The sequence below is a fragment of the Strongyloides ratti genome (assembly GCF_001040885.1).
Source record: "Strongyloides ratti genome assembly S_ratti_ED321, chromosome : 2".
In the NCBI taxonomy this organism is placed as follows: Eukaryota; Metazoa; Nematoda; class Chromadorea; order Rhabditida; family Strongyloididae; genus Strongyloides; species Strongyloides ratti.
In genome coordinates this window covers 13,994,590-14,008,892 of record NC_037308.1, presented here as the reverse complement: position 1 = coordinate 14,008,892, position 14,303 = coordinate 13,994,590, and the positions used below count along the sequence as shown (strand labels likewise).

Sequence of the window (14,303 nt, the reverse complement as noted above, 5' to 3'; positions counted from 1 at the left end):
ATACATGAAATAAAAATATTACAAATTTTGATAATTTTATTATTTCTGGAGGAGAACAATGTTTATCTTTTCAAAAATAAGATAAATATTTTAACATAGAAAAAAAAAGCAATTAAATAATATAAAGATTTGTATTTAGAAAATTAAAATTTTTGATAGTTTGTATGAATCTCCTTTTTATCTATACTTTTTCTTTAACTTCACATCATAATTTAAAGATAGGAGGGTAGTACTATTAAACAATCTGTTGCTATATATTGAAATAAAATATTTCATATTATTGAGACTTTCATATACAGTTAACTTCTGTTGTATTGTTGAATAAATGTATAAAAAGTACTCCCTTGATACGTTAGATTCCAAGATGAATGTCTCAATTGACTTTTCTCATTCATAAGTTATCAGAATAAAGTATTAAAATATTATCTTGTGTCATATCTTTAAATTTTAATGTAACAATAATATAAACTGTAAATGTGTAGTCTCAAAGGAAAAATTGAAGATTATAAGTTATTATAATAATTTTGAATCTTTTAATTTACATTTCTATTAAAAAGATTATCATTGAGTATTTTAATTTTATAGATTCATCAGTAATTAATATCAATTAATATAAAAAAATGTTAAAAAAAAATTTTTTTTATTTTTTTATTTTTATAAATCATATCTTTAAAATTTATGATATAAAATTTAACATTTTTTTTTAACTAATGATTATAATTATTTTTGAATTTTAATGTGTTTTTTTATTTTATCTTTATTTAATTATTTTTTTCCTCATAATATCATTTAAGATATTTATCATATATTATAAAAATTTTTATTATCAATGATTATCAGAAAGAAGTAAAATTAATTTGTCCTCCCTCTAAATAATTTTCATAGGACAAATAATAAATAACCTTTTTTAAAAATAAAAGTTATAAATAAATAGAGAGGAGTTTTAAACAATTATATGATGGCAATTAATTTAATTTTCTTCATTTATCATCATCATACATGTATATAATATGTTAAGAAATATATATTAGAAAGCTGGAAAGAATCAAATAATATAATTAATAATGCACTTATACATATATATGATAACATATATATATCAAATTTTTATACTACAACATATTTTAAGAAAATTTATTTTTATAAATATCCAATTGATATTAAAGTAAAAAGAGATTGATGTATTTATTTTCAATATATTATTAAAAAGACGACTGATCATCATTGATAATATCTATCTCCAAAACAATTCATTAATAGTTCTTAAAGTGTTACTCAATAACTATCTATATTCTTTTTCGTAGTTATTCTATACCTAACTACCAATATATTTATATCTTTCATCAAAATGCCGTAGGTTTTGATTAAATTTTTAAAAAGAAAAACAGAGGTATAGAAATTATTACAATTGATGTGATACGTTATTTTATTCTTAACATTTCTATTCATCCTTCTTAAACAAAATAAAAATGTTATTTATGACAAAATATCTTTTTTAAATATCATTATTATAATATATATTAAATAGACAAAATTTTGCCATCTTAAAAAAATACAAATTACTTTAAAAAATGCATTATTTTATTTAAAAAATTTATAATTTTATTATTAAAAAAGTATTTATAATAAGTTTATCTTATGTTAAAATATAACTTAGTTTAAAATAAATTTTTAAAACAAACACAAACATTTTTATTTATGATTAAAATTACTTTTATTTTATCTTTAGGTTTATTTATTTTATTAAATTAAACATTTTAAATATTTTTTTTTTACAATAATTTTTTTTTAACTACCTTTGAGAGTTAAGTGTTTTTTGATGTACAAATATATATAAAAGATAAATAAATTTTAGCTGAAGATTCATATATTTTAGGTTTTTTTTTTTGAAAAATTATTTCAAAATGTCTAAGTTGATATTTTTTTTTTGTCTTACTTTTATATTAAAATGCCTATTACAATAAAATAAAATATATAAATATATATATGTTGAATACGTAAAATAATGTTTTTTTACATATATACTTTTATATAATTCATCTTTTTAGAGTGAAAGTTAGAGGGAAAATTTTTGGCATAATAAATATAGTATTTTTTTTTTATCATTTAAAATATTATCCTTATGCCATATGCTATTTTATTTTTCTAGAAACTCACAAATTTAGAATAAAATAATATAAGAAAAGAGAAGGCTAAAAATTTTTTTTAATAATTTATATTAATTTAAAATTAATTGGATCATACTATATCATGATATTATTTCAAAAATGAATAAAAAAACTTTTTCATGTGAAGGAAATGATGATATTTCTTTTTCTTTTAGACAGTAAGTTTTAGGATAAATAATTACTCTAAAATTAACCAATAAAAATGTAAATGTATATATTATTGATATGTATATATAACATTATCTAGTATTTTTTTTGTTCACTTAATTTTTGTTAATGTTCTCCTAATCAACATTTTTATATTATCAACATGGGAATTTTATTTAATATATTTAGATTACATTAAAAATGTCCTTATTTATATTAACTTAAACATTTAAATAACATTTTAGAAAATTGAAGCTATTTATGTAATTAATGCTTTAACTTTATTTATCTTTTTCTCTTATTTTAAATATAAATCATATATTTATCTTGAAATATCACACATTAAAAGTAAAAAAAACACAATATCAAAATATCTTATATTTTTAGCGTAAGTAGGCATTAACATATTATTTAATAAAAAAAAAAATCTTTATTACTATATTTTATGTAATATAATTTTTTATTTACTTATAAATACTACATCATACTATAATATTATAAATACCTTTTTTTTAATCAAATATTTTCATTTTTTTTTATGAAAACTTTTAATATTATAAGTAATTTTAATTTTAGTTTAATATTAAATTTCAATTTTCCTCATATATATATTTCTTATACTCAATCTTATTAACATAATAAATGTTTATGATACTACATGGAAACTAAAATTATACTATATCACATATTCCATATATTAGCGCATGAATAATAGTAGCCGAAGATGAGAATTTAATAAAAATTTTCTATTTGTAAATAATAGAAAAGAATAATTATATTATATTATATTGTATTATTTATATTGTTTCAAACTAACTTATATATATATATATATTTTTTTTTATTTCATTATTATCATTCAATATTTTTGGTGATAAATTATTAATTACAGTAACACGAATATATTTAAAGAACTTCTTTTAAATAGTTTACTATTTTATATATAATTTTGGTAAATGATATTTAGAAAGATAGAACAAATTCTTCATGTTCATCCAGAAAAGTATAGAGCAAGAGGTGGTGTAGGTTCTAGGAGAAGTACTCCTGGCAAAAGGGGTTCATATGATGATAGACTTCATGTTAGATCAGCATCTGAAGAGTTAAGGTATGTTTAAAGAATTTCTATCAATTAACATTTTCATATTTTTTTTTTTTTTTAATTGCTCTATAAATAAATTTTTCTTACATAACCAATTATATAATAATAAATATATTTTCTAGAATAATTAAAATTTTATTCTTTAGTCTTATAATTACTATTTTGTTTTTTTTTTTTGTTTTTTAGACAAAGGTCATTACAATCATCATCATCAGACTCACCATCCATTAATGACTCAAATAATTCTAAACAACTAGAAGAATTATCAATCCCAATACCAGTAGAGTGCATAAATAGTGGAGTTAACAAAAGTAATGATAGTGAATATCGGAATCCATTAACATCTCACCATAATCATATACCAGATAATGGTGATATTAAATGGAAAAATGAGGAAGTTATAACAATAAATGTATCTGGATTAAGATTTCAAACATATGAGAGTACATTAGCACGATTTCCTAACTCACTTTTAGGTCATCCAGCTAAAAGAGCAAAATATTGGAATAATAAAACAAAAGAATATTTTTTAGATCATAGTAGATATTGTTTTGAAAGTATTTTAAATATTTATCAAACAAATGGGGATGTTCGAAGACCAGAATTAGTTCCATTAGAAATATATTTAAAAGAATTAAAATTTTATGAAATGAATGAAGAGGTAATGGAAAATTTTTGGTTATCAGAAGGTTATGAAAAACCTATTGAACATATCATGCCAAATAATTTTATACAAAAATATATATGGGAATTAATGGAATATCCAGATTCATCAGTACCAGCACGTGTTTTAGCTTTTATATCAATATCAGTTATTGTTACAAGTATTGTTAGTTTTTGTTTAGAAACACTTCCAGATTTTAGAGAAGCATCAGAGACACTTACAGAGATAGGATATTCTAAATGGAATAATCCATTTCTTATCCTTGAATCACTTTGTATTGTATGGTTTTCAATAGAATTATTTTTAAGATTTATTTCCTGTCCATCTAAATCACTTTTTATGAAATCATTTCTAAATATTGTAGATTTTATTGCAATAGCACCATTCTTTATTAATCTTATTTTGTAAGAAATATTAATTTATTATTTATTAATAATTAATAATTAATTATATTTTAGGTCTGAAGGAAATAAAAATAATTCATCAACAACATCATTTGCTGTTTTACGTGTCTTAAGATTAGTACGCGTTTTTAGAATATTTAAACTTAGCAGGTTGTTTATTTCTTTATCTAATAATTAATTATATATTTTTTTTAAAGACATTCTGTTGGATTACAAATACTGGGTAAAACATTTCGTGCATCAATTCAAGAATTTTGTTTACTTGTTTTTTTTATGGTGATAGCATTAGTATTATTTAGTTCAGCAATATTTTATGTTGAACAGGGTGAAGCAGATACAAGATTTACTTCTATACCAGCATCATTTTGGTTTGTTGTAGCTACTATGACAACGGTATATTTAAAAAAAAATATTTGAAATAAATTTATATAATTTTTTTTTTGTAATTATATTATAGGTTGGATATGGTGATTTAGTTCCTACAGGAACTTATGGTAAATTAGTTGGATCTCTTTGTGCATTACTTGGTGTATTAACTTTAGCATTACCTGTTCCTATAATTGTTGCAAATTTTAAACATTTTTATAGACAAGAATGTAGGCTAGCAGCAATGAGAGTATCAAGAGAGATAGATGATGCTTCTAGGTATAATGAATCTGATGAGGAATACACTACCTGACATCATAGTCCGAGGATGTCAAATGGCTGTGAAATGGTTAATGGATCTGAAGCTAATTCATTTAATCTTGGTAGTATGTATTCATTATCAAAAACAATATCTCCTGTAGCAAGCTTTAACAATTATCATGAAAGGTGGCCTTTTACAGAAGAAGAAAGATGGAGAAAAAAAAGTAATACGCTATTTGGTGCCTCGGACTCAAGTTCCAGTTAAAAAAAAATAGTTAATATTGTATATTTTCTGTCAACTTTTTACTTTAATTATTTATCTTGCCAACAATATATTTTATTATTTTTAATAATATATATATATATTTATATATATATTTTTTAATACAATAACAATAATTTATTTTTTCATATAAAATAAACCACTTTTTTTTTATTAATTTTAAAAAAGTAATAATATGTTTTTGTATTTTTAATAAAAAAAAAGAAGCCTTGATATTTTTGCTAATTCAAAACATATCTTTTTTCAAGATGATAAGTAATTTTAAGTCTTAAATTTCAGGAATGTTAAAAAAAATGTAATAAATATTGTTGTTTATCATTGTCAACTATAATATAATATACAATTCATCAAAAAGTGTAAAAAAAATTGTATATTATATATTGTTTGGAGAAATAATTAGATTAATAAAATACTTTGCCATCAACAAATTTTTAACTCAATTGTTATTTTTTCTCAATATATCTCTTTTGTTAGAATATTTTATAAAATGTATTTTTTGAATTGTCAAAAAATTATACATATAATAATAGGTCATTTGACTTTTTTTTTTTTATTCATTTTTTTATTTATTTTTTTAAAATATATTGTTACTATCATTAAGCTTGTTAAGAATTATATTGTATAATTTTAATTGAATGAAATTTAAATTATTTAAAAAATAAAAAGTATTAATTGAATATGGTAAATGACAAAACTTTTATATCATTGTTAATATATTATGCAATTATATAAATATTGATATATGTAAATGATAAGAATAAAAGACTAAAAATTATTCTTTTTTTAATAAAAATAAAAAAAAATATTATGACATTCACAATTCGTTTGTGAAAACATTTTTTTTTTTCTACACATTTTTAAATTATTCACTATTATAAAAAAAATCCATCATACATTACTTTTATGTTATGTACATTAAATTATAATTTTTAATGGATCCCATTTGAAGTTGGTTTTTAGTAATATTGTGTAAATGTAATTAGAAATATGTTAAATTTTTTTTTTTAAATTAACATTGTTATTTAAAATATTTAGTTATAGTATTATAACCTTTAAAAGTTTTAAATATAATAAAAAAAAAATATTAAAACAATGATAAAAATAAATTAAATGGTATAAAAATACTTTATTACTATTAAAATATTATATCAAAGTAATGTTAATTTAATTTTTATTATAAAAGTTTTTATATATAATGTCTAAATATTTATAAATGAAATAATCTTTAATTGACATTTGAGTTCTATTTTAATTCCTCAAACAATAATAAAAAAAAAACTTTTAATTGAATTTTCTTCAACAAAGATAATATTTTGAAACTTTTTTTTATGATAAAGAATATTTTGTTAAAATGAGGGATTGTGAAATTTGTAAAACTTTATTAATTTTTTTTATTTGAAGTTAACAACTATATAATAATAATGAATAATAATTAAATAACTTATTTTAAAGTTTAATATAAGTAATAAATAAATAAAAAAAAATTTAACTATATGCTATTAATCAAGATTTTTAAACGGATGTAATTAAAATTTTAGTAGAAAGATGTTTCATAAATTATTAAAATGTTTCAAAAATTATATAGTTCAAAAATCATTAAATGATGTCATATATTTTATTATTAATTGAAAATAGTATATCATTCAATAATAAACTTGAATTAATTAATTTATTCAGGTTGTAAATTATTTAATACTCTAATTTACAAAAATTTTATTTAAAAAAAGTTTTTATACATAATTTTTATATAGTAAATTAATTATTTTTAATTTTCAAAAGTTAGATATATTAATACTCATTATACAAAAGTATATAATGATGTATTATATCATTGTTCAGTATATGATGACTCTTTTTCATTATATTCAATAAGATCTAATCTTTCTTTTATATTCATTAAAATAAAATAAGAAATAACAAAGAGAACATTTAAAATAATTGAAGCAATTGATAGTCCAAGATATACATTATAATTAACTTCACAACCAGTTGGACAAACGGTATCTAAATGAATATTTTTATCATTAAGAAAATTTTTATCATCAGTTAATTTTTTAACATCTTCTATTAATACTTTTACAACATCAGTAATAACACTTTTATTAATAATTTTATGTTCATCCTCATAACCTGATCTTTTAACGGCATCCATTGAATCAATTGATTTATTTATAAATACATCAAAATTAGGATCTGATTCAATTGTATAAATTTTAGCCTAATAAAAATTTTGTATTATGACACAAAAAAAATTAGAAATAAATAAAATTTACCTGTGTTGATACATAATTTCTAAATTGACCAACTAATATTTTTCCATAAAATTGTAAGTTATTTCTCCAACAATTAATGTCATTTATATCATCTAATGTGCAATGTGAATTACACCCTGTAATTGATTCTTTGTATAAATTTCCACTGATTATAGATATGAGATACAAACTAAATGCTAGTGTATATTTCATATAAAACATTCCTATAGTAAATTAAATATTTATTAAAATATATTAATTTGTTAATAGTGATTTTTGTTAATATCTATTAAAATCAAGATAATTTTTTAGATATAAATTTTTTTTATATATATGTAATAATGAATATAAATATATATTTTTTTAAATAGATAAATATATATATATGTATATAAGACACATATAAACTTTTGTAAAAAAAAAAAATTATATAAAATAATATAATATAATTGTAAAGAATATGTTTTTATTTGAAAAATTTCTATTACAAATTCATAATATTAAAGTATATGTATATATATATATATATATAGAAGTAACAAAGATTAGCGTTTTGATAAGGATACCAATATATATTATCATAAAAAGTTACTTATATATAATATTTTTAAGTTTTTAATATAATCTTTTAAAAAAAAATTTTATTAATTGTCTTTCTTTTTACCATTTCTAATATTACCTATTAGTCTAATGGTACCTACATATATTAAATAAAATATTAAATTGATTATTAAAATAAAAATTAAATATATATCAAGATTATATAATTCAATATATGACATTTCTTTAGATGGTAATTCTAATTCATTTATATAACCAAACTCTCCAACAAACTTAAAAGCATTTAAAAATTTTTCTTTAATATCATTAGGAAATTTTTTCATCATTCTTTTTAAACGTATAGAATTATTTTTATATTCAGAATTTTCTAACATTTCTTTTATAATTGATGCAAATTTATTACTATTTTTTAAATCATTTTTCATAAATAATTTTGTTACATTATATCTACTTAACATATGCCCATTTCTATATTGATCAGAAAAAAATGGAACAGTTATTGTAATTTTTCCTGAATATGCAATTTCTAAACAACTATTTAAACCACCATGTGTAATAAATAATGATAATCTCCTATCATTTAATAAATCAACTTGTGGTATCCATTTTTTTAATATTACATTAGGATATTTTTTACTTATCCAATTATTTTCTTCTTCAAATTTCCAAATAAAAGTTGTATCTGGAAATAATTTAAATGCATTTAACATTCCAATTTTTGTATTATTTGGCATTAATGATGATTTAACAATACTTCCAAATGATACTAAAACAGTTCTTTTTCTTAAATTAAATATTTCATCATATTCTATGGTAACATTTTTAAATTTTGGTACAATCATACCACCAATTGATAAAATTTTTGATGTTATTGGATGAGGAAAATCAAGAAGAGGATGTGAATTAATTATTGTAAATGATGTTTTATAATAAATATTTTTTATATTATAAATATTTTTACCAAATATTTCATCAAAAGCATTTTGACTTGCACCTAAAAAACCAATTGAAGATGTCAAAGTTGAAAGATGATACATTCCTAAATTATATATTCTATCATATAAATTTTTTATTTCACCACGAGTATTAAAAGTTGTAGGAGTATAACTACTTTGATATTTTAATCCAATTTCATCATAATCTCTTACACCAACAACTGTACATGATACAATTTTTTCTATATTTAATAATTTAAATAATCCAAAACCACATGGAGCTATATGTTCAACTAAACCAATGTCAAATTTTTCATCTTTTAATTGTTGAAGTAATTCTTTATTTTTTATTAATGATTTACAATCTTCTTTTATTAAATGAAATATTTTAGATAAACTTTTATAAAATGAAAATGGATTTGATAATGTTGTAGACCATATTTTTTTTTCAAATTCTTCATTAATTTTTTTAATTTCTTCAATAGATACATTTGTTTCAATTTGCCTAATTTTAGCTATTTTTGATCCATTTCCTTTTAAAATAAAATTTTGTAATGGTTGTAAAACAAGCTATATAAAATATACATTAACTATAATTAGATAAACAAACCACATCATGACCATTTTCAGCTAAAATATCTGCAAGTTTACCTGTAAATTGAGTATGTGAATGACTTAATTTTGGATTGTATACTAATATTTTATAACCATAACATAATGAAATTAATAATAATAATATTAAATATTTAAACATTAATAAAAATATAAATTTTTAAATTTATCATTATTTTATATATAATATTTTTAATAAAAAAAAAAAAAAGTATAGATAAGAATTGATAAGGTTCAAAAGATATTTTATGTTCTAAAATGTGTTATTTTTGTACATGATTTTTAAAAATACTATAAATATGAAACATTAATTAAAAATATTTAAATATTATTTTTTTTAAAAAAATTTTTCTTATACTATCAAGAAATAGACATAATAATCAAACATTTATAACTACAATCATCATACTACATCTTTTCAATAACAAATATTTACGCCTTTTTCATATTTTTATTTAAACAATAACGTCTACTATTGAAATCTCATCTAATCATAAAAGTTATACTACATTTAAAATAACTTATATGTATAAACAAAATACATGATTAAAATTAATTGGTTGGTAAGAAAAATTTAAAAACTTATCTGTAGGGCAAATTGACGTCTCTTTCTAGTTGATATCATTTTATAATAAATACAAGATTGATAAGATAGTACATATATATTACTATTTGTATTTATTAACTATCCTTATTTTTCTTCTAAACCATTATAATGTTTAATTATTCTTAATTTTAATTTTACTGACCTTTTAAAACAAATAAATTATAATATTTATATAATATTTTATTATATTTATATTTAAATATTTTATTATTATTATTAATTGATTAAATAATTAAATCTTAGATATATTTAATTTTTTTTTTTTTAAAAAAAATATAATAAAAATAACAAAATGCGTATTGGATTTATTGGTGCTGGTAAGATGGCTCAAGCATTAGCTAAAGGATTAATAACAAGTGGAAGATATGAAGCAGCTAATATTATTGCTTCAAGTCCAAAAGTAGATAATAAAGTTCTTGATGAATGTAAATCACTTGGTGTTAATACTACATATGATAATACTGAAGTCATTGAATGTTCTGATGTTATTTTTGTTGCTGTTAAACCTGGTAATGTATCAAAAGTTGCTGCTGAAATTGCTCCAGTTTTTGAAAGAAAAAAACTTCTTGTCTCAATTGCTTTAGGTATTACTATAAGAAATATTGAAAATGTTAGTTAATTTTTTTTCTATATTTTTTTTTATTAAATTACAAATATATATATATATATTTTTTTTTAGTTATTACCACCAAAAAGTCGTGTAGTACGTGTTATGCCAAATACACCATGTCTTGTTGGTGCTGGAGCTTCTGCTTTTTCAATGGGTTCAGCTTGTTATGATGGTGATTCAACATTAGTACAAGATTTATTATCAACTGTTGGATATGCTGTTGAGGTACCTGAAATTTTAATTGACCCTGTCACTGGTCTTAGTGGTAGTGGTCCATCATATGTAAGATTAAAAATTATTATTATTATCATTTTCTTATCATTAAACATATTTAGATGTTCTCTGTCATAGAAGGTTTAGCAGATGGTGGTGTAAAAATGGGTATTCCTCGTGATTTGTCAATACGTCTTGCAGCACATACCTTACTTGGTGCTTCTAAAATGGTTCTTGAAACTGGAATACATCCAGCTATTCTTAAAGAAGCTGTTCAATCACCAGCAGGTTCTAGTGTCTATGGTATTCATGAAATAGAAAAAGGAAATTTAAAAGCAACATTAATTAGTGCTGTTGAAGCTGCTACTAATCGTTCCCGAGCAACTGGAAGTGATAATCTTCCTAGACAATCAATGTATACACATTATAATCAATATGATTAATATTTTTAGATGTAATAACATTATGGTGCATTAAATTATTAGTATACATTTAATTGACATATTTTTAAAGTTTAAGCACTCTATAATTATTTATTATTAAGCAAAAAAAAAATAATAATTAATATTAAAATATACATTCTAAAAAATATTTTTCAGGATAATGAGGGGAAATGTATATGATTCATCAACATACACCAAATTACATGAAACCCAGAAATTAAATAATACCGATATATTAACAAGTGCTGCTAGAAAATAATATATAAGGATAAAGTATTTTAAATTATATTACTAAATGAGGTGTATAAATCATGAAATATTTCAAAAATTAAAAAAAAAAGCAACTATTATTATATATTATTTTTATAAAAACTTGAAATTATTACTTCCTACAAAATTAAGAAATAAACACAGGGGATTACATACAAGTGTTACTTTATTTAACAAAATTGAAGTAAACAGTTAATATAATTATTATATAATTATATATTTGTTTCAAATCAAATAAACTTAAAATTTTTTGTTTATTTTAAAAAAATTCTTTAAAGAATATATCAATATTTAAATAAAGTAGAATATATTAAACTGGAAAATGACTTCATTTTTCCTGTGTAACATTTTTTATCATATTATCAGATAAAAATTTTAATTTATTAATTTAAAAGTTATATCGTCACATCCAACAATATTTTTTTTATTCATTTTGAATTTAATACTTTTTTATATTTTATTGAAAACTATTTTTTTTTTTTGGTAAATCTTTTATTTTTGTGAAAATAAGAAAACATTAATTTGTAAATTAAAAATTTTCATGATAATAGAGTATAAAATTAAATAATGTAGATTGAATTCTTTAATCAAAAACAAATAAATAATCAAAGATTATTAAATAATTTTGAAAAAAAATCTAGCAAATGTTTTTAATTAATTTTAACATAGATTCTGACAAGTATGTAGTATGACATAAAATAAATTATTTTCTAATTTACATAAAATAAGTATTATATCAAAAATATGTAGAAATTGTTGTATCAAAGTTCTTGTATATTTTTAATAACAAATTTTTAATATTAACAGACATTATCTTATTTATTTAAATAATGATTCACGATAGTATTTTTAATGAATTCATAAATAATTATATACTTCTGATGAGCCGGCAATTTCTCTCGACACTCAAATTACAGCTAATTATGAAACAAATATTATGATAAACACACCACTTGTTAACATTTTATTAAAAAATTATATAAACATTCATTGTTATGAAATTTTTTAATTCTTTTTTAATTTTTTTATCAAAAATATGGTATTATATTCTTGATCATTATTTTATTTATCCAACATTAGCTTTACTAGCTAGAAAATTAGATATCCAATTTATGAATTTAGGTTATGTTCCAAAAAAAAATGAAAGAAGATTGTCAGTTTTTAATAGAGTTATTGAAGTAGAAACAAATCAACGTGCACATTGTTATTTATATGAAAAAGCATTGTCAATGTGTCCATTATATCATAAACTTCAAGGTAAGTCTCTTCTTGAAGTTGGTTGTGGACATGGAGCTGGATTACGTTGGATTAAACGTTCTCATCCAGAGATTGGAGATATGTATGGTATTGATATTGTTGTTGTAGAAGACTTAAAATATAAAATTGGTAAAATTATTCAGGGAAATGCTGAAAAAATTCCTTTTATTGATGAACAATTTGATATTCTTATTAATATTGAATCAAGTCATTTGTATAATAATTTTCCAGCATTTGCCAAAGAAGCTTATCGAGTTTTAAAAAAAAATTGTTATCTTGTATGGGCTGATTTACGTTTTGCTAATGAAATTAAAGAAAAATGTTTTAATATTTTTGAAGATGTTGGTTTTAAATTAATTGAAGTTGAAGATATTACAAAACAAGTACTAAATGGAATGGAAGTTACAAGTAAAAGATACGATGAATTACTACAACAATCACCTTGGTTTATTCAATTGTTTTATAATTCAATAAGAGAAACATATTGTGCTCCAGGAACAGAAAGTTATAATAGATTTAAAAGAAAAGAAAAAATTTATATGATAGCAATTTGGGAAAAAAATTAAATCAATTTATATGAATGAATTAAAAAATAAAACAAAAATGTTCTTTTAGCATCTAAAGAAATACTTTCAACATAAGTTGTTAGAGAATTACTAAATAACAAATAGTGCTTTCTTCTTCTATATAAACATACATCTTCCTTTTATTATTATTATTTAAAGTTCATCTTTTCTAGAAGCCTAGATATTCTGTCTATCTATAACACGATAAAAATTCAATTGTACTTTGTCTTAATAAGTCTATCATATATTAAAATTATTTTTCTATCTAAATTTTTTTTAACATTATATAATATTTCCAAATTTTTTATTTAATTTCTAGTAATGTATATAAATAAAAACTATCAAACTTCAAGTAACAGAAATACATTTATTAAGCATTATCCTTTTAAAATTAGATATGGATCGATAAAAGTACTGAATATATTTTTTTACTATTCATTTTCTATAGGATGATTTTCTTATGGAACAATATATAATATAAAAATTTTTAAAAAAATTTGATTTTATAATATTTTTTTACTATTTTTTTTATTATTTTTTCTAATTTTGTATATTGTTTTTAAAAAAATAGTCCTATAGAAATGG

At 19.7% G+C, this 14,303-nt stretch overlaps 5 protein-coding genes across 5 annotated transcripts; 3 read left to right on the top strand and 2 right to left on the bottom strand.

Moving 5' to 3' along the window:
- Window positions 1-2,267: 2,267 nt before the first annotated feature.
- On the top strand, window positions 2,268-5,161 carry SRAE_2000445600 (Potassium voltage-gated channel protein Shaker; the record flags this gene model as incomplete). Its single annotated transcript, XM_024643328.1, has 6 exons — window positions 2,268-2,326; window positions 3,283-3,420; window positions 3,601-4,482; window positions 4,537-4,632; window positions 4,680-4,875; window positions 4,940-5,161. The coding sequence occupies 6 exons, from the start codon at window positions 2,268-2,270 to the stop codon at window positions 5,159-5,161; spliced, it is 1,593 nt and encodes a 530-aa protein (XP_024509009.1).
- A 2,059-nt stretch (window positions 5,162-7,220) lies between these two features.
- On the bottom strand, window positions 7,221-7,857 carry SRAE_2000445500 (Hypothetical protein; the record flags this gene model as incomplete). The annotated part of the gene is made up of 2 exons (XM_024643327.1): window positions 7,221-7,610; window positions 7,666-7,857. The coding sequence occupies 2 exons, from the start codon at window positions 7,855-7,857 to the stop codon at window positions 7,221-7,223; spliced, it is 582 nt and encodes a 193-aa protein (XP_024509008.1).
- Window positions 7,858-8,288: 431 nt separating this feature from the next.
- SRAE_2000445400 (UDP-glucuronosyl/UDP-glucosyltransferase family-containing protein) lies at window positions 8,289-9,894 on the bottom strand (the record flags this gene model as incomplete). Its single annotated transcript, XM_024643326.1, has 2 exons — window positions 8,289-9,710; window positions 9,751-9,894. 2 exons carry the CDS (start codon window positions 9,892-9,894, stop codon window positions 8,289-8,291), a joined length of 1,566 nt encoding a protein of 521 aa, XP_024509007.1.
- A 757-nt stretch (window positions 9,895-10,651) lies between these two features.
- Window positions 10,652-11,884, top strand: SRAE_2000445300 (Pyrroline-5-carboxylate reductase 3; the record flags this gene model as incomplete). Its single annotated transcript, XM_024643325.1, has 4 exons — window positions 10,652-10,969; window positions 11,039-11,251; window positions 11,305-11,597; window positions 11,782-11,884. 4 exons carry the CDS (start codon window positions 10,652-10,654, stop codon window positions 11,882-11,884), a joined length of 927 nt encoding a protein of 308 aa, XP_024509006.1.
- Window positions 11,885-13,007: 1,123 nt separating this feature from the next.
- SRAE_2000445200 (Methyltransferase type 11 domain-containing protein) lies at window positions 13,008-13,718 on the top strand (the record flags this gene model as incomplete). Its single annotated transcript, XM_024643324.1, has 1 exon — window positions 13,008-13,718. The coding sequence occupies one exon, from the start codon at window positions 13,008-13,010 to the stop codon at window positions 13,716-13,718; it is 711 nt and encodes a 236-aa protein (XP_024509005.1).
- Between the last annotated feature and the right edge of the window lie 585 nt (window positions 13,719-14,303).